The sequence below is a fragment of the Centruroides vittatus genome, unplaced genomic scaffold (assembly GCF_030686945.1).
Source record: "Centruroides vittatus isolate TY-2023 unplaced genomic scaffold, ASM3068694v2 contig_799, whole genome shotgun sequence".
Taxonomy (NCBI): domain Eukaryota; kingdom Metazoa; phylum Arthropoda; class Arachnida; order Scorpiones; family Buthidae; genus Centruroides; species Centruroides vittatus.
In genome coordinates this window covers 3,328,917-3,349,826 of record NW_027122516.1, presented here as the reverse complement: position 1 = coordinate 3,349,826, position 20,910 = coordinate 3,328,917, and the positions used below count along the sequence as shown (strand labels likewise).

Here is a 20,910-nt window from a genome sequence, read left to right as displayed (position 1 = left end):
ACCTGGTATTAAAACGAATTAGTTAGAAAACGAATGAGTATTAAGTTTAACATAGTTAGATTTTTACAGCTACGGTGAGAAACGTTTAAAATTTACAACAGCCCTGTGGCGTCCTTTGAGATATACTAGTGATGCGACAAAAGAGGCATTTGACATTGACCGGTATCGGCACCCTCGGGATTTGGCACGCACACACTCACTACACACCTACCTGGACCGGCACTAGTTCCATCCATTAGCTACTCGTATCAAGATATTTGACTAAGTGGATTGTTTTAAGATTTAAAAAGTAAAGACTATTTTATGTTATTTTTATGTACGTTTCTTTACAAAGCTATATTTTAATTATAATTTTCTTTAAAAGTATATTAATACAATCGAACAATACATTGTACCAGGTATGTATATCCATCGCACATTTTATTTCACCGAGTAAGTTTTTATAATTTATTTTTAATTTTAGCCCTTATATCGTGGCTAGCGATTCAGAATGTAATTGTGATATTAAAAATACATTTAGAGAAGTCTACAGTTTTTACTGGCTTATCGAACAAATGAATACGAATGGACCCTAGACCAGTGATTCTTAACAGGGGGCCGCGGCCCCTGGGGGTCCATAAGAAGTTTGCCGGGGCCGCCAAATTATGCAAAATTTCCTTCAGAATATAATAAAAAGAAAATTGATGTATAATCCGAATATCGTATTGAAAAGTGAAATAAGAAAGATAAAGTTTTCCTATTTAGTTTTTATTTATTTATTTTGTATTTTTTCCTACATACAACTTTGTTAGTACAGAAGAAATAAATGTAAATATGCTACTTACACCGCAGTATTTACTTCTTTTATTCCAAAGCAATTTTAAGAAACTATTAATGCTTGGAATTTTAAAAATAATTAGGAAAAATAGTAGGCTTTGAAAATTTAAATATTTTTGCAAAAGTTATGCAAAATCCTTACTACAAGTGGGCGTTTTAGTTTTAGTTTAGTTTTAGCATCGACATTGGATCGATTTATCGACATGTTTCTTATTTTATTTTCTGTTAAAAATTAATGAGTTTTCATGTTTAATTGTGAAATTTGAATGTTATTTAAATAGATAATGAAATAATAAAATTATGATTTACATTCATTATATAAAAAATAAAGCAATAATAAAAAAATCAATTTATTATAGATAAATTATCAAATTATCAAATATAAATTATTATTAAAAAATGGGAGTCACAAAAAAATTATGAAATATTTGGTGGGCGACGAGTATAAAAAGGTTAAGAACCACTGCCCTAGACCATCACTGACGCGCAATTAACTGATTGCCCCTGGAAGTCGGCTTCTTACAGAAACACAGCTTCCCTGTCATCAAATGTCACGGCACGCCACTGTTGTCTTGACAGATATACTGGCTTTTCATTAATTCCCGTTGACAATCATGATATATACATAGAACGCGAACTATTACAAAATTGACAAATTTACAATGTCCAAGTAATAACACACGTTTTCACACTTCCCTCTCTTTCTTCCTCTCCTTTTAGGGGCTCGTGGCACATGATAAAAGCAAACAACAAAAGGTGCGTAACAAAAATACAAATTAATCTACTCACAATACTTTTTCTACCACATACAAACAATGGAAGAGAGAAACTAATACGTTCAGATGAAGCTTCCACCGATCTTCTTTCTCTTGAATATATTGTATCTTAATGTTAAAGTGTCTTTGGTTGGATGCAAACCGATCGCTGTCTCTTCAGCCAAATTTCTATCCTCCATCCTCTCCTCAATCTCTTATATTTCACACGTGGCCAGAACACCGCAAGCATGAACAAAAAGAAAAGGTGTCTACTACACGTGGGTTGCAACCTTTTATATTGTGCCAAGCAGATATCCTCCTCAAATGACCTCCACTGGCCAATCCAGCTGCCAACATAAGGTGTGTGGTGTGACGGGTTAATGAGAACCACATTATATAAATAATACACCACGGATTAACACGTATTTCAAATAAACGATATGGTAATTATTTATTTACAGTCAACTTAAATTACAGAATTTAAACCGTTTATTTCTCCTCGTTCACAATGCTCGTAGATCTGGTTACACGTGTGAGTCCCAAAACCGGCCAGTTTACAATCCGTTCAAATCATCTTATAATACTAATTAAAACTTACTTAAATTAAACTAAAACTACTGTTACTTAGATTAAAGAAAGAATATAGAAAAGTTATGTTAGAAGGGGATCCCTTTTCTTTGTTTGGCGAGTTGGGCAATTTGCAAAGTCTATCACAATTAATTGAGGATACAACCTGACCACGTGGACACCTTTCGGCGGGACGAAATATCCAATTATGAAACCTCCTTTATATCTTGATTGTTCCAGTCCTTTTACACAATCCTTCTGAATCTTCGTTGACTGAGCTTCTCTCTCTTGTTCCTTTCTCGTCGACACTCGTCTCGCTCGTACCTTTGTCCTTTCTCACCACGTGCTTCTCGTCTCGCAGTCTTGACTCAGAATGGCTAAAAGTTGTCCTTATGCCCTCTTACTCAGTATGGGGACTCCGCTAGCCCAAAACACGCCATAAAGTAATTATTTTTCTGTTTAGCAGGTTTAACAGTGGGAAACAAAAGGGTTAGTTGGAAAGATATATTAAACGTTAACATAGAAAAAGTTTAATAATAATAATACATAAAATACATGGGGGGGGTTTACCCACCACAGGTGAACTGAGAAAAGGTGGTACCACGAACAAAAACAAAAGGGGTCGAGGGGAAAACCAAAACAAAAAAAATAGTTGCGAAGCACTACAGTATTCTATTAAATACATTGAAGGATCAAACACTAAGAGTATGTGGTTATTCTGTGTACAGATGTACTTTCTTTGTTAGTTTGACTTAGGACAAAACCTTGGGAACCTAACCTTTTTGTACATAGGGGAGCAGCTGTATATTAGATACATTATATAGAATACATTAGAAATAACTTCAATCATTGTATTCCAACACAAATGATTATAAACAACTATTTTTTAAATTGCAGTTTAAATTAAAAATAATTTAGTTGTTTCAAATTCAATTTAATTTATACTTAATATCATCTAAATGAATTACAATTATAGAAAGTAATGCAAAATCAATTCTTATATTTTTCATTTTTTTGGCCTTAACCTTATTAATTTTATACATTAATGGTATGTGATCCCAAATATCCTATGAATATATTCAAATATTTTCATTAATTATTTTATTACTTTCATGAATTAAACTAAATTTAAATTAATTAATTTAAGAATGCAATGATTATTCAATTGTTATTTATGTTTTGTCAATAAATTGAATACAACAGAACCTCACTTATTGTCATTGATAGGTTCTTGAAAATTACAACCTTAAGCAAAACAACACACAACAAAATCTATTTTACCATAGACTAATTGATATAAACTAGAAGCATTATGTGACTTTGTCATATTATGATAGAATAGAGGAACAGCGAGAAAGAATAAGGCAATTTGAGAACAAACCAATAGATGTCAATTGCTTTGTTCTTGTGTTCTGTTTGTTTTTCACATCCATTTTCCATTAGACACGTGCAATGCTGTTTTTCCCCCTTAAATTCCATTACGCACACTCAATTGCAACAGGGAGCATGGATGTTATCACTTTGACCCTATTGTATCTTGAAAACAAAGTCACAAACTACCATTTTTTATTAAATTTTTGGATTCCTCATTGCAATTTTTAATCATATTTTAATTTAAAATAAGCTGTCCGTATCTGGTCTCAATTTTCCTCTATGCAATACCATTCTCAAGATTAACAAAGGACAGATAACAATGGGAATGTATAGGTCTGCGATTTGAAAATCGCAGTCCAATCATCTTCCTAGTAGATCCATTGCCAGAACATCATATGAACCGTGGAATGGAAAAGAACCTAATGTGCAACATTTAAGAGCTTTTGGAAGAACTATGTACACATTCCAAAAAAAAAAAAAAAGGTGAACAAAGTGAGGTGCTCTTGCACAGGAAGGAATTTTAGTTGGAACAGTGAAACACAAACTCTGACATGGATTTAACAAATCAGCAAGTGACAAATACAAATTCAAAAAGAGCAATTGAAGATAAAAGATAGAAATGAGGAAGACAAGATAAAGCTGAAGAACTTAGCAGCAACTACTGACAACAAATTAGACTCCAATTTTACAATTACAATTTTAGCCATAAAATTAAAGGAGTTTTGAGGATTATTTTTATATTTGATCAGAATTAAAATGAATATGTTATTATATAAAATTTTTTTTTTAATAGGGTATAAAAAATCCAGATTATTTTGGATTTATCTGTAAAGAAACATCGTTAACTGGTGTAGAAAGCTATATAGGTTATATATTCTGTTGTCAAGCTGCAAGAGTTGTAAGAAATACTTTTTAAAAAATTAATTTCAAATTCTTACATAAAATTAAAATTTAAAATATTTTCTTTGTTAAATAATGCAGGTAGATGAGATAATGCATACTTTGAAGCAAGCATTCCATAATGCACATCAAGATTATCAGAAACATTTAACACAAGGGGAAATTCTCTTCTGTGAAACTTGTCCTTTGCATTGGTTTCACCGCCTTTGTTTGGATATTGAAGGTAAGTTTATAAATATTTAAATTTTTTATTTTTAGCATAGAAGTTACAATACTGAATTTTGCCAATACAAAACCGATACTAGTTATTTTCCAATCGATTCAATGCCAATACTTGCTTCTATCCGTATTCTACAGGTGTTGGTAGCCCAAAATCTCATTGGTTTAGAGCAGTGTTTCTCAAACTTTTTGGTCCGCGACCCCTTTTTGCACTTAAAAATTTCAAAGGACCCCCGAAGAATGAGTATGTGTAGAAAAACATTCCGGAGGGAGGGGGTTAATTTAAATTCAGGAGGAGTTAATTTCTTTTGTTTAATTAATCTATTCCATGTTGAAATTTCCCTCCATTGTGTATCGCTTTGCGTTTAATTTTTGTCAATGTTAAGACTAACAAAATTTTTTAAAAAATTATTTCTTTATTTTTCACAAACAAAATAAATATATTGAAAAATATAAAAACAGAAAACATTATATTTCGGAAGTTAATCTAGTCTCAAAACTTTCCGATTCAGCACAACACAGTCCTCAGAAAAACAAGCAAAACTTACCACTCAAGATAGGAAAAAAGTCTTGTTCAAATACTGGCGCGCCCTTAAATACCCTCTCATGGTCGCGCCAGTGTTGCCAGCTAAAAATGCATATCAACTAAAATAATATCGGAGTATCCCAAGACATAGCCAAATATTGCAGTGCCACAGCACTAGCGGAAATTCAAATTTGCCTACTGAAACGCTTTCGGTTGATCGGTTTTCGGATAACGACGCTCTTCTGTATTTCTAACTCGACTTGCCTACAGACGCAACGCTGCTAGCAAACATCATTCCAAATGACAATACTGTTCTATCATAGTTTAGGCGGAAAGTGAAACTCGGGGGATTTCCCAATAGCGCACAAATTTATGAATAATATATTTAGGCTCGTATTTAAATATTTATATTGTTTTTATTATTTATATGTGCAATTTATTTAAGTAAAAATTATTTTATATATTTTTTATTTCTATTATTTCTAAACATGAATCCATAATAAATTTATAAAATATTTGAAAAAAAATTGATCTGGCATCAATTTTTCAGCGACCCCCCCTCCCAAATATTTTTCACAACCCCCACTTTGAGAATCACTGGTTTAGAGAATATTCATTGTGTTTATCAACCATTTAAATTCAAATATAAAGAAATAAAAATTTACAAATCAATTTACGTGTTTCTTTCCTATCCAGACGTAATTGTCTAGTTTGCCTAGGCTCAACTCCAGCCTTGTTTTTAGAAAAAATTCTAACAAGCTTTGAATAAATTTATAATAGTATAGAAAAATCACCAGATTGAAAAAAATCATTGAAATATTGCAAAATCTGACCACATATTGCCAGACCTTACAACATTGCTTGCACATCAACTGTCCATCACTAAATATCAGTTTTTTTGGATTTAAAATGTTAAGAGGAGTCAAACTATTATATATCTGAATTTTTTTTATGAGTATGCCTATAAATATATGTGATATATGTGGTGGGTTGTACAGAGTATACGCACACGCACATCCACACACATCCAGTAATACCTCAGTTTTCATCAATAATCCGTCCGATGAAAACAATCGGCGAAATCCAAAACTGACAAAAACCGAGGCAAATTTTTCCACATGAATCAATGTAAATCCAATTAATTCCTTCTAAACACTCCAAAATACATACCAAAAAGACATTTTATAGAGAATAAATATAGTGCTTAATACTAAAAACAACAAGAATTAATATAAAATGAATACAAAAGACTAATGTAAAGAATAAATGAACATTTAACATGGCATTTACCTTTCTGAAGACACTTCTTGGTGTATGGAAGATGGAGAGGAGGGGAGAATGGGAGAAAACACATGGGTTGTCCTTTGTTTTTGCAAAAGTAGCAGTGAGGTCACACGAGCATGCCGACAAAGTCTGAGGCAACTGACAAAAACCGAAACCGACAATAACCGAAGTCAATGAAAACAGAGGTATTACTCTATATATATACACATATGTTCTTCAAGTTTAATTGTAGTACACTTGTATATTTGCAGGTAAACTTAAAACTTTACAGACAGCTGGTGACATCTATTGACAGGTCTAGGAAATATTTTTGCATGATTTTTAAGTTTCACAAGATTTAGCATAGAATTTTCTAGCATAAAGACAAACATAGTGTTTAGTAGTCATTCACACTTGCTGTCTCCTTCTGAATTGTTGAGTTATTCGACACAGTCAAATCAGAAAAAAATATCAATTATAAGATGTGATATTTTTTTGTAAATTTTACATTTTTTAAAACCTGACTCATTCTAGGACAGAGAGCTTCCAGTTAATCACTCACCAAAGGGTTAGCTAGAGTTACTTAATTGTATTAAGATAGAGAAAACTTGTAAAGTGTGAAGCGCGATAGGAATACACAGACACGTGAATTCAATTAAAACGAAAAAAAAAAAAAAATTATAAAAGTTCCTGAATCTAAAATCAATTCAGTAGAGGACACTTGCCAAAAACTGTCATTAAAAATGTAGAGAGATTTGGAAAAGATTTTAGAGGAAGAATAAAAATTATGCATCTGTGAGGTGAATGAGCAAGATATGTAGACAAAGGAATAAAAATAAAATGAAACTTGTTATTTTGCTCGATACAATACAGGATTCTTTAAGAATGCCAACTAACACCTCTCCCACCAAATAATATGCACAAGTAATCACACAAAAAATAGTACAAGATCAATTCCTGATAAAAATTCTGTGATGACCTCTACCCGAATCAGTCGTCTAAAATTATACATAACTTACAGCTAGGTGCTTATGACTAATTATAACTAGTAAACTAAAAGAGGGTACCCACAACCTGGTGCGACATTCTAGTTGCAATGATATCGTGGAATGAGATTTCTTACTGGGCTAAGGAATGGTTTCACTTCTATCACTCTCTTAAAATCAGTTCAAAGGGCTGATAACGTTTTTTATTCCTCATAATCAATTCTCTCTCTTTCCAAAGTTCTCGTCTCTCCATGCGAGGCTAAAATGCACTGGAGAGACCAAATTTTGTCATCTAACCTCCTCGGGTTCCCACTCCTGAATGAGACACGTGTTCACCTTCTCGTCTTCAGGGTTGCATTCCATTCTTTTGTTCTAATGGATTAGTTGTCCACATACCAAAGAAAGAGGGTTAAACAAGAACATTTCAGGAAGAATAGACAAATAGGAAAGATAGAAGGAAACAGGGAATATACAATTTTAAAGTAATATAAATTTATACAAAATATACATTGGAAATATGGCATGTAACCACACATCTATAATGAAAAAATCTTTTTACTAGCTTCATGAAAGGTAATGTTTTTTTGAATTTCACATATACAAATAAGAAAATGTTAAAAATAAGTTAAAAAACAGCCAAAGTGCCAACCAGCCCACATAAGAGCCAAATTCTTGGAATATGGTGTCAAAAAACCTGTTCCCTGCCAAGTTGGCACTTGCCAAAAGTGACAAGAACAATTTGTCACTTGGCTATTGGTGACACATAATATGTGGAGAGGATGTGCTGTCTACCATCAGTTAGTTTTATGGTACAGTATGTTCTTCATCATGTTTGAATGCCTGCCATGGAAAAACTATGTGAAGGATGCATATTGGAAAAAAATTAAATATCAGTTTGTAAAATGAGTCAATACTGATATATCAGGCCTGTGATGCTTTAACTTATATTAAAACTACAGAAGACTAGAATAAGGAGGAGGGAAGAGCAATGGCAGGCTATATAGGAGAAGTATCTCAAAGCCCAAAATGATGGATTGTGGTAATGTCATGTCCTTCAGTATCTCAAAAGAAGAATGGTATGACATTGAGCAATCTTGTCATTTTGCATGTCTTTCTACACATGCAAAATGTGTGTTTTCTTCCATCCACCAATTATATACTCTTTCCCCTCACTCCCACTGAGTTTATTGCCTCTCTAGGCAATAAACCAGCAAGTAAAAGAAAAAGACAGAGAGAGTTATAGAAATATCTCAAATAAAAACTATAACTAAATATATTTATATATAAAAAGCCATGGCAGGTAACTGTCACACATATCCCTAGAAGTTACTTCCTGTAGTGTAGGCAGCAGAAGTCGATCTGTGTACTGCAGAGATTGTAATAATGAGCAGGATGATCTTGAGCTTGTTTGTCGCTGTTCTGAAATGGTGGATCCTCATTTCTAAAATGGGATGAAAGGATGTATGGAATATCTGATTGGTCATCCTCATCACCTCCTTGATCCTTTTTGTTCTCACATCTCTGGAGTTGTCCAGGTCTGCTGGGATATATTAAGTGGATGAGATATGATTTAACATGATCAATATGGACCACACATTTATTGTTTTGTGAACTCTCTTCATTCTTCATATTTATAGATTTGAGAATGTGAACCATATGATAGGGTTCAACCTACTTCAGGGAAAATTTTTCATATTTACTATCTCTTGTCTTTTTAAGGAACCACATTTTTTGCCCCAAACTAAACTGGTAGATGCAGATGCCCTTATATTTATTTTGTTTAGTTTATTAACCTGATTTTTCTTTCTGCTTAAGCTGTAAGCAGTGTCCCAGATGACTCTTAGCTTTTTCATCATATAGTCACAAGAATCATATGGGTTCAGGGCATTTTGGAAACTCGTAATTTTTGGGATTTGAGGACATTTCAGGTCAAATGCATGTATTAGGAAGGCAGAAGATTTGTTAATGGAAGAATAGGTTTTAATGTTGTAGGTAAGCAGTGCCAGACATAAGAATTGATCTCATTGAGTGTTATTGCTGTCAGATATGCAAGATATAACATTAATTGTCAACTTGTTCACACATTCAAAGACCAAGTTAGAACAAGGTCTATATGCAGTCATAATATTCTGTTTTATTTCAAGATCTTTGCATGTTTTCGAATAGAGAAGGTGTAAATAGACGATCACCTGTGAACAGTCATAACAACAAATAATAGTGTCAAAGATTGCATCTGCTGTGTTAACTGATCAGGTAATGGTGAGATCTTGGTAAAATGGGTAAAGATATCAATCATAACCAGTATGTATTGGTTACCTTTACATATAGTGGTAAGGGGCCCGATGATGTCAAAAGATATCTTTTGAAACAGATACTCTGCAACCTCCATCTCTTTGAATGGGACCTTTATCTTGATGGAGGTTATACAGTTGGCACTCTTTGCAATGCTCTATATAATGTCTGATGCTTTTCCTCATTTTCTTGAAATAGTAGTACCAGCTAATCAGCTTCACAGTTTTCTCTCATTTCCAATGTCCCACAAGTTGGAAATTATGAGTGTTTTATCATGTTATGTATAGCCACTCTCCCAATGAAAGTGCATCTTGTTTCTCAGGTCCATAAACTTTTTATTTACATGGACAAGATTAAGTCTATCTAATTGAAATTTATGTAGGATTAATCCTTTTTGGCCCATCTTTATCAGGCTGATGACTGTTCTTTAACAAAGCCATCTTGATAGGGCCAAAGAATTCATTGTTGTCTTGAGAACTTATAATCTTTTTTAGCAAGTTAGTCTTCTTGCTGTGTGGACTCCGCAAGCACGTGGTTTGCGGGTATGAAAGGAAGTGGAAATGAATAGTCGGTAGAAGCGTATAGATAAACAAACAAAGGTTTATTAATTACACACACAAAAAGGGGGAATTGATCGCCTGATTTAAACAGGCAAACAGCGTTCTTAACAAAATTAAGGATGACAATAACACTAAGATTACAACAGTAATTAATCGCGAGACTAAAACTAATACGCGATTAAACCTTAAAAAACTATACAAACATTTACAAGATGGTAGATACCGTCGCCGTATTTCGTGGGACACGTAGTTACGAAATGAGATTCTTCTCGCTGGTTCTTGTCTTTTTTTTCTTCTTCCTGATCGGCTGCTCTGCTTCGAATCCTTTCTCTCGTCTCTTCACCGCTCCAGATCCCCGATCCACGAAAGAGAAGAATGAAAAAAAAAAAATATCTCGACACGTGGAAGTCACCCGTTTATATCTCCCACCATCCGGGAGCTTTTTCTTTTCCTCCCACGTGATCCTCCAAATAGCGAATCACAAACCACGGCACAGCAATGACGACAACAGACGGTACGGTACACAACAAAATGGCTGTGCGTCACATCTAAAACCCGATACAACAACATATACGCGACGCGACATAAACGAAAAAACAAACATATAAATAGAACAATCGAACAAAAAAAAAAAATACATAAATATATACATATAGTTAATAGCGACGAAGCGCTACATATCTCCCCTCGGAGACGATTAACTACCGTAGTGTAGCCTACGGAAGTCAATCTCACGATGCCTTAGGTTGTACGGTCGCTTGCTTATGCCTTCGTCATCGCTATTCCCCTGCGGAACGTCGTTGCCAACACCCTTTACCCTAACATCACTGCTCCTCAATCTCCTGTTCCATCTCCCATCTTGACCCTCCTCTTCATCCTCTATTTCATGATCGCTAGGTTGCCTTTTTCCTCCCCTTTTTCTCTCCCCACGCCTAGTTTTTTCTACCGGTTCTCCGTAGCACATCTTTATACGGTCAACATGGACAGTCTCCCTGTCTTTGAAGTTACACCCTTCTACGCAATACGTAGTCGGGTTCACAACTCTAATGATGCGGAAGGGCCCTTTGTATTTATCCGCGAATTTATTTTTCTTTCCCCCCTTCTTTCTCACCCAGACCTTTTGTCCTACTAAAAACTTCTCCAATTTTCGCCCCTTACTCCCGTATTCTCTTCTTTTCTCGTTAAATTTGGTAGCGCGTTTCCCTGCAGACTCCCTTAGAGCACGAAGTTTTGTGATGAGAAACGTCCTACGCTCGTCAGTCGTGCTTTCATCGACGTGTTGTTCGAAATTCGGAATGCGGGGATCTATTCCATATAACAGGAATGCAGGCGACTCGCCAATTGCCAAGTGGTGCGAATTATTATAAGCGAAGCAGGCCGGATAAATCATTTCATCCCATTCCGCCCCTCCTCTCTCCGAGGACTTTGATATCATCTCTATTAGCGACTTGTTAACTCTTTCACATAACCCGTTTGAACACGGTCTATAGGCTGTAGTAATGTTTCTCTTGATCCCAAGCCACTTACAACAATCGGAGAACAGGGACGAAAGAAAATTCGTCCCCCTATCCGAGATAATAGTTTCGGGTGCACCATAACGACAGATTATTGAGTTAAAGATAGCATTGCTAACCGACCACGCAGTTTGATCTCTTAAGGGGTGAATCTCTACAAATCTCGTGAAAATATCGATCATCACAAGGATAAAGCTATTCCCTTGACTCGTCGTATTAAGGGGACCTATGATGTCGACGGCGATCTTCTGAAAAGGGGCATTAGCCACCTCATTCTCCTGAAATGGGGCCTTTCCCTTATGAATATTGTGCCTCTGACACTTTTCACAGGTCCTAACCACTTCCTCTACTTTATCCTTTAGGTTTCTGACATAATAATGCTTTTCGATGCTCATCATCGTCTTCCGTACTCCCCAATGCCCCGACAGATTATTATTATGAATAGCCTTGATTAACTCCTTGGAAATGTCTTCCCCCACGCAGACCTGGCTGTAATACTGATCGCGCGCCCTGAAATAACTTTGCCTATATAGGCATTCGTCCACTACTATATACTGTGGCATCTTACTCCTTATGCCGTTACCATCAGGAGTTCTCATTAAATCCCGTTTAATAGGTCCAAAAAATTCGTCTCTGTCTTGCGACAAACGTACTTCGTACCTATCAGGAATAGCAAAATTCGTGGCCCCTACCTCAACGTGATATACCCCATTAACGTTCCTTGACAAAAAGTCCGCCACATTATTATTCACGCCCTTAACGTGCTGCACCTCGATGTCATAATCCATGAGCTCCATCACCCATCTGATTAAGCGATTGCTTCCGTTTTTGATGTTACTAAGAAAGACCAAAGGCTTGTGATCGGAGAGAATTATTGTCCTTTGCCCCAAGATTAAAAACTTAAAATGCCTCAGGGCCATGATTATGGCCAAACACTCCTTTTCTATGGTCGAGTAATTAAGTTCAGCTCCCTGAAACCTCTTACTGAAGTAGCCGATCGGTACTAAGCCCCCCTCTCTGCGTTGCTCTAGCACTGCAGCAGCCGCTATCTTAGACGCATCGGTGTGTAAGAAAAAGGGTTCATTAAAATTAGGGTGTGCTAATAATGGCGGTGTGGCGATGGCTTCCTTCAACTTTTCGAACCCTTGTTGGCACTCCAGACCCCACGCAAATTTTTTTCCCTTCTTTGTTAACTCGGTAAGCGGTGCGGCAAGGTCAGCAAAGGATGGTATAAAATTTCGAAAAAACCCTACCGCGCCAAGGAAACTGCGGACACCTTTCACGCTCTGGGGCGCCCTCACCATTCTTATGGATTCGATGTTACTCGGGTCCGGACGTACTCCCTCCCTACTAATTATGTGCCCTAGATAACTTACTTCTTCCGCTAATATCTGGCATTTTTTTGGGTTAAGTTTAAGGCCTTCGCTATTCAGGGTGCTGATGACGCGATCGAACAAATCAAGGTGGTCCTCTAATGTTTGGGAAAACAAAACGATGTCGTCTTGAAAGACGAAGCAAGAGTTCCCTACGAACTTAGCCAGGATTTTCGTCATGACATATTGAAAAAATCTCCCACTGTTCTTACCCCCTTGAGGCATCCGGCAAAGTTGGTATTTGCCCCAAGGTGTGGAGAACGCGAAAACATGCCTTACCCTGGGATCCAAGGGGATCTGAAAATAACCCGCCTTAAGGTCTAGAACCGAAAAATATTTATTCCCATTAAGCTGAGACAATATGTCATCGATCCTAGCCATCGGAAAAACCTGCGTTTTCGTTATTTCGTTTACCTTCCTCAGATCCAGAGTGACGCGGAGCTCGCCAGAGTCCTTCGGAACGACGTGTATCGGGGAGTTCCACTCTGACGTGCTCTCCTCGCAAATTCCCGCCTTCAGGAGATCATTAATTTGTCTTTTGAGGGCAGGCAAGTAGCTGTATGGGATACGGTATTGCTTAACTTTTATCGGACACTCAGACGTCAATTCAAGGGAGTGCACGTGATCTTTGGTCCCCGATAACTCTGAAACTTCGTTAGCCATAGCGTTTGGATACCTTTTTAACACATCGATCACCCTCTCCTTAACCTTCTCCTCAAGGTGATCCAACTTCCATAACCCCGTCTTATCACCTAGCTCAGTGTTTATGTTAATGGAGAAATCCCCACTTCCCCTCAGGTTCGTACTATTCACAACTACCCTGATGCCAGTCAGCAGCTCTGGGTGTTGGCAAATAACATCCATGCCGAAAATTAAGTCATAGTCCGTCCCCTTTGGAAAACTCAAACTAGGAGCCTTAGCACATACCCTACACCCGTTCTCGAATCTACAATCGATAATTACAGCCTCATCACTTCTCAGGAGAGCACCTGACATTCCGCTTATACAGGAATCATTAAACACAACCCAGTTTCTATTCTGTTTTCTTATATTTTCAGCTAGCTCGTCTCTAATAACGGTCCTTTCCGCGCCCGTGTCGACTAGGCAAGTAACCATGGTACCTAACATTAGACCTTCGATTGTCGGTAACCCGCGCCTGGATAATTGGATCCTCGTGGTCAGTTCCAATCTCACGCTCTGGCCATCTGTCTGACCTCCCAAATGGCCCTCCATTAGTTTAAATGCCTACGCTTATTGCACTGTCTAGCCAGGTGCCCCTTCTCCCCGCAAGCATAGCATCTTCTCTCATTGCTCCACTTTCTATCGGGATTCCCATTTCCCTTCATACATCCTGTTAACGATGCGACCGACTCCGTCAATGCCCGTATTTGACCCTCGAGCTCTGCAATACGGCTGTTCACGCCATCCTCTTTCTCAGAGGACGAAACCTTATGTTCTGAATTCGTGCACACCTCGCTCATTATTTTCCCTTTTCCGCAAGCCGCCTCAATCTCTTCCTCTTCCTCTGCCCTACATATCGCTTGGTCCAAGGTGTCCGGATGTTTTTGCATTACCTGCCTCCGGATGTCAGTGGCCAAACCTCTCAAAAAACACTCTTTCACAGCGTTATCCCGGAGCGTGGCCAAGTTACTGTTACGAGCCACGGCGCGCGAGAACAAAGACCTTATGCGGATTCCGTACTCACAGACTTTCTCTCCTCTCTTTTGGGCTATTTTTAGGACTTGACTGAAAGGATCTTGTTCTTTGTCCCTCCGATCGAAGCATTTAATGAGACCCCTCTTTATTTCGTCGTAACTCGTGATGCCTTGGTCCCTTAGGTCAAAAAACACCGACAGTGGTTCACCCTTAAGCCTGGCCTGAACCACGGTTACTTTGACTTGCTCCTCCCAACCTGCGAGAGACGCCACGTTTTCCACCGTTTGAAAGAAGCGACATATATCCAAAACATCGCCTGGCGAATTCGTAAAGCATGGGATCATCCCCATGAACCCGGTAACAATAGGGACGTTACTGATCCCCTCCATTGCCAATCCGGATGATACTACAGTATGGCTTTCCATAAGGAAAGAGAAAAAAAAAATTTTCAAAACCGAAGATGTGCAGCGCAGCGACGAATACGTTATACAAATAGTAGGGCCTGGAATGTGCGACGGACAGAACGAAAATGAAATGAGGGGATGTACGCTAAACCGACTATTCTATATCCTGTCGCGGACGCCAATGTGGACTCCGCAAGCACGTGGTTTGCGGGTATGAAAGGAAGTGGAAATGAATAGTCGGTAGAAGCGTATAGATAAACAAACAAAGGTTTATTAATTACACACACAAAAAGGGGGAATTGATCGCCTGATTTAAACAGGCAAACAGCGTTCTTAACAAAATTAAGGATGACAATAACACTAAGATTACAACAGTAATTAATCGCGAGACTAAAACTAATACGCGATTAAACCTTAAAAAACTATACAAACATTTACAAGATGGTAGATACCGTCGCCGTATTTCGTGGGACACGTAGTTACGAAATGAGATTCTTCTCGCTGGTTCTTGTCTTTTTTTTCTTCTTCCTGATCGGCTGCTCTGCTTCGAATCCTTTCTCTCGTCTCTTCACCGCTCCAGATCCCCGATCCACGAAAGAGAAGAATGAAAAAAAAAAAATATCTCGACACGTGGAAGTCACCCGTTTATATCTCCCACCATCCGGGAGCTTTTTCTTTTCCTCCCACGTGATCCTCCAAATAGCGAATCACAAACCACGGCACAGCAATGACGACAACAGACGGTACGGTACACAACAAAATGGCTGTGCGTCACATCTAAAACCCGATACAACAACATATACGCGACGCGACATAAACGAAAAAACAAACATATAAATAGAACAATCGAACAAAAAAAAAAAATACATAAATATATACATATAGTTAATAGCGACGAAGCGCTACAGCTGTTAGCATTAATAACTATTGGTTCATAATATAATCAAGAGTCATTGTGTATTTTAGATAAGCAATCCGCTATAGTGTTGTCCTGGCCTTTCAGATATTTAATTTTGATATTAAAATCTGAAAACTCAGTCGCTCTCCTAATTAGGTGATTGTTATGATTTTTCATGTTTTTCAGGTACAATAAAGACTTGTGGCCAGAAAAGACCAAAACATGCTGACCTAGAATCAATGAGCAAAAATGTCAAATTGTAAAGATGATGGCGAGGCATTCTTTCTCGATTGTAGAGTAATTCAATTTTGCACCATGAAATTTGTGGGTAAAGGATCCCAATAGGACTAAATCTTCGCCTTTCCAATGTTCAAGGACGGCACTGATGTACTTGTCCAAGGCACCTGCATGCAAGAAGAATGGTCGTTCAAAGTCAGGATGGGCAAGAAAAAGTGGCCAAGTTGTGAAGTTTTTCAGTTTATTAAAACTACTCTAATGGCAAGTTATCCATCTGAATTTCTGGTGTTCTCTTGTTAATTCAGTGAGATGTGCCACCTTGGAGAATTTTGGAATGACTCCCTAAAAACCCCTACCGGGCCAAGGAAACTTCTGATGTCAGGCATATTGCTAGGGGCCTCCATTTGTACTATTGCATCAATGTTACTGGGGTTGGGACAGACATCTTTGTTATTGATTAGATGGCCGAAGTAATAAATTTCAACAACCAGAATTTGCACTTTTTTGGGTTTAGTTTAAGGTTTGTTTCATAATGAAATCACATTCTTTGATGCCTTGATATGTTCATCAATTGTTGAGGAGAATAGGACAATGCCGTCTTGGAAGACATAGCAGCTTATCCCTATGTATTTTTCCAGCAAGCAGGACATGGCATGCTGGAAATACTTCCCCGCTATTCTTAGCTCCTTGGGGAAGCTGACACATCTGAAACTTACCCCATGGAGTGGAAAAGCAAAAATATGGTGGGCAGATGGATTGATGGAAACTTGGAAATATCTAGACTAATACTAATACCAATGATCTAATATTGAAAAAAATTTGTTACCATGAAATTTATCTAGAATGTCATCTGTATAGGCCATTGGAAATTCTTGAGTTTTAGTCAGCTCATTTACCTTCTGAAGGTCTAACATTATTCTTATTTCACCAGACTCAGTACTATATGGATGGGAGAGTTCCATTCTGAGGAACACTCCTCACAAATACTAGCCTTTAAGAAAGTCTATTTATTTTCTCAACTTTTATTTGAATGGCAATTTGGGATTCAATACTATCTTAAGTTTACTACTCTATTCATATCACTAATTGGCTTTTGTACAAACTTAGAAGTGCCAGTGACCTCCTCCACACTTGAAGCAAAGATGTTAATATTTCCCTTTATTAGGTTAGTGGTTCTTTCACGATTGGAATTATTGACACCTGATAGATCAATCATTTTGAGGAATGCTATATTGGTATTTATATTAGTGCAATTTATGCTGTATCCATGACCTTTCTAAGGGTCATTACTGTGTTCAAAGACTATTCTTATGTCACTGAGGATAGATGGTAATTTATTGAAGAAATCCACTTCTAATATACCCCATAACAAGACCTTGAGGATGCAAATTAACAGTTACTGGATTTGAACAGGTACTGGACATACCTAACAATCTGGATTTCAAGGGCCCATTTGAAGATGGAAATATGACCATTGATTCCCTGGATCCTAACTTTATTTTTCACAAAGGAGTAATGATCATGAAACTGAAAATTTAACTTACTTAACAGTTTTGTATCAAGGATCTTTCAGCATCAGTATTACAAAATAACACTCATTATTTTGTCCAATAACTCCCTATATCACCAGAAGGTCCTTTATAGAAGTACCAACTTCAGCCAGTCTCGATTTGCTTCGTTGCCATCTTTTTCTTGTATTAAAGCTAATATTCTTTTAAAACTTATGAGTTTTTTCTCTTAATTAACAGCATTTTATGAGTTTTTATCAGAAAATTAATTTTTTTAATAAATTTATTTACTTTTGAAATAATTATTTAAAAAATAATAATGGTATCTGTTTTTCAGGTCTTACAACGGATAAAGCTCAAGTAGCTATTATTCATAGAATTGCTTCTCTCTCTGAAATTGATCAGGAAGATATTATAAATAAATATCAGGTAAAATATAAGAAAAAATGTTTAAAAATTAATTCTTAAATAATTTTCTTTAAGAAAGCATTTATTTTTTTTTAAATAAACAATCTAAGCAGACATGTAAGAATCAGATCTTTTATTTGAAAAATCATTTAAATATCTGCGTATCATTTTCATCTCATTCAAATTATATAATACCTTAATTTAATGAAAAGAAGATTAGCAGTAAAAATTCAAAAATGTTTCTCAAATAAAAGGGCCCACCAGTAGCCAAGCAGTTTCATTCCCTGAACACTGGGTGTTCGATGGTGGGTTCGCGCCTCACCAGGATGGGCTGGCCACATGGATTTCCGGGTTTTCCCCATGTCTGTAATGCCTGAATGGGGTCCAGTCACCTTTAAAAAGACCTCCCGGAAGGCATTCCTCCTAGGCACATCACCCAAGTGTTGCATTGCCGTAACTTAACTAAACCTAAAAACCAAACTTCAAATAAAAGATCTTGCTTTCTGTTTATTTTTGCAGATTGTTCTTTTTTTCTTTATAAAAGATACATGGCAATGCCCAACAATCAAAATAAGCTGCTCTCACATTAACAATAAAAAAACCCCTCATTAAAGCCAGGTAATCTGCCAAATTTCAGGCTACGATCAGAACAATTCCAAACAGTTTTGGCAGCTGAGACAAAACTCTGAGACAAAACGTCTGGCATCTCTGATTCAATGTTAATTATTAAAAATATAATACACATCTCAAAGCCCAATGAATTAATATAATATTCCAATGATTGCCTAAATATTTGGGCTATAATATGGCTATAATCAAATAATTAATACAAATAAATTTGGTACTAGAGGTAAGCATTAGGTGCCATCTCTTATCTAAATTAATAATTTTAATAATTTAATAAATAATTTAGAACCATCTAGAAGAAAATAACTGACCCAGGGTGAACCCACAGTCTCCACTTGCCATGTGGTGCGCTACCAATTGCACCATTCAGCCCCAAGCCAGCCTTCGCTTCCAGAAATATTTAAATTTTGATATAACTTTCCATGGTTACAAGCAGCACTGGCTGGAGACAACCCTACATGAATGGCCAATGAACATCTCCTCTGTGGCACTCAGCCACTATCGCTGTCCCCAGCGAGGTGTATATATATATATATACACAATACACCCAAATATTTAGGCGATTGTTGGATTATTATAATTACTAAAAAATTCTATAGGCTTTTAACACTAACCTTAGAGTCTTCATAGACCTCATCAGTGCATACTTTAAAACCACTACTGTGCCAAACTATAGATAGCATCTGCACCGCTCCTTCTGCCTTTGGCCATAGTGCCTAACCATTTGTTAAACTATTTGTATTTGTATTATTGTTATTATTACTTATATTTTGTGTTATTGTATCTTATTTTCTCTTAATGTTTTCATTTTGCTTTTTAATATTTTGTATTGCTATTATTATTCCCTGTATTCTGATTTCTTGTATCTAATTTCTTATTTATGTATCATTATGTATCTTTATTGTTGTATTATTATTTTCATACTTATTTTTATTTACTATATTTTGATTATTATATGTTATATTTCTTTTACTCTTATAATAACACTCTGTAGTTTAATATTTGTATCACTATTATTATGTATTGCATTTTATTCACTTTTAGTGTATCATTTGAATTTTAACATTAGTATTATTACTGTTATTACTCATATTTTGATTTATTGATTGTATTTACTTGGTTGTGCCTAGTGGTACCAAGTATGCACTGTATATTGTGTGTGTTAAATAAAATGATTGATTGATTGATTGATAACCTTAGAGGTGCCAAAATGAGCCATGGAGCTCATTTTGGAACCTCCAATGTCTGCAGCATGTGCCCTCTCATTCCCTTTTGGTTATGCTGCTGGCTATAATAAGGCTAAACTAATAATTAGATACAAAGTTATTTGTCTAGAGGTAGGCTGTTAAGCTGCCATCTCATGATCATTTTAATAAACTAATTTTAATTTAGAATTTCTTAGCCCAATAATTCAGAAGATAAGCTGGCTTTAATTGAAAATGGGTTTGTGGAATTGTTGTCTATATAAATATATATATATACACACACACACATACATACATACTCAATGAAATTCAGTTTAAAAATAATAACTACATTAATAATAATGTGTAAAATCCAAGTGTATAACATTTAGGGAGAAGAAATTAAAAGTTTACAGCAACAGAATGAAGTATTTATGATGCTGCTGAGAAGATTGTGTGAAGAAAAACAAAGGAATCATACGCACATTCCTAACCAAGGGACCAAACAAGAAGTATTTTAAATTTAAAATTTTAATTTCTTGTTAATTCTATGTTTGATATGTTTTAATAAATAAAAGTTTATTCATTATTTAATTTTTAATTTTTTTAGCCAGATAAAAGATTAATGCCTTTCTCTATTGGACAGTTTAAGACCAAAAGACAATTACCAGGTCCATTAGAATTATTACTGAAGGTATGTTTTAATAAAGAAAACAATGTGTATATTTTATTTTAAAAGTTTAAATTCTTAAATATTAATTTTAAAATAATGCAAATTGTAAAAATATTAGGGTTAAAATAAATAAATAAATCTCTAGTAATTTCAGGAAGCCAACATTTTAT

At 36.1% G+C, this 20,910-nt stretch overlaps 1 protein-coding gene across 2 annotated transcripts in view; it reads left to right on the top strand.

Moving 5' to 3' along the window:
* Window positions 1-20,910, top strand: part of LOC136981937 (TBC1 domain family member 4-like) — a 76,051-nt gene that overhangs the window by 36,400 nt on the left and 18,741 nt on the right. The window contains exons 5-9 of one of the 2 annotated variants that reach the window (XM_067278345.1): window positions 4,306-4,410; window positions 4,494-4,635; window positions 18,186-18,277; window positions 20,460-20,579; window positions 20,714-20,761. In XM_067278345.1, coding sequence (XP_067134446.1) covers window positions 4,306-4,410; window positions 4,494-4,635; window positions 18,186-18,277; window positions 20,460-20,579; window positions 20,714-20,761 — 507 coding nt within the window. Of the gene's footprint in view, window positions 1-4,305; window positions 4,411-4,493; window positions 4,636-18,185; window positions 18,278-20,459; window positions 20,580-20,677; window positions 20,762-20,910 lie in introns of both variants that reach the window. The other variant, XM_067278344.1, reaches the window with a different exon arrangement.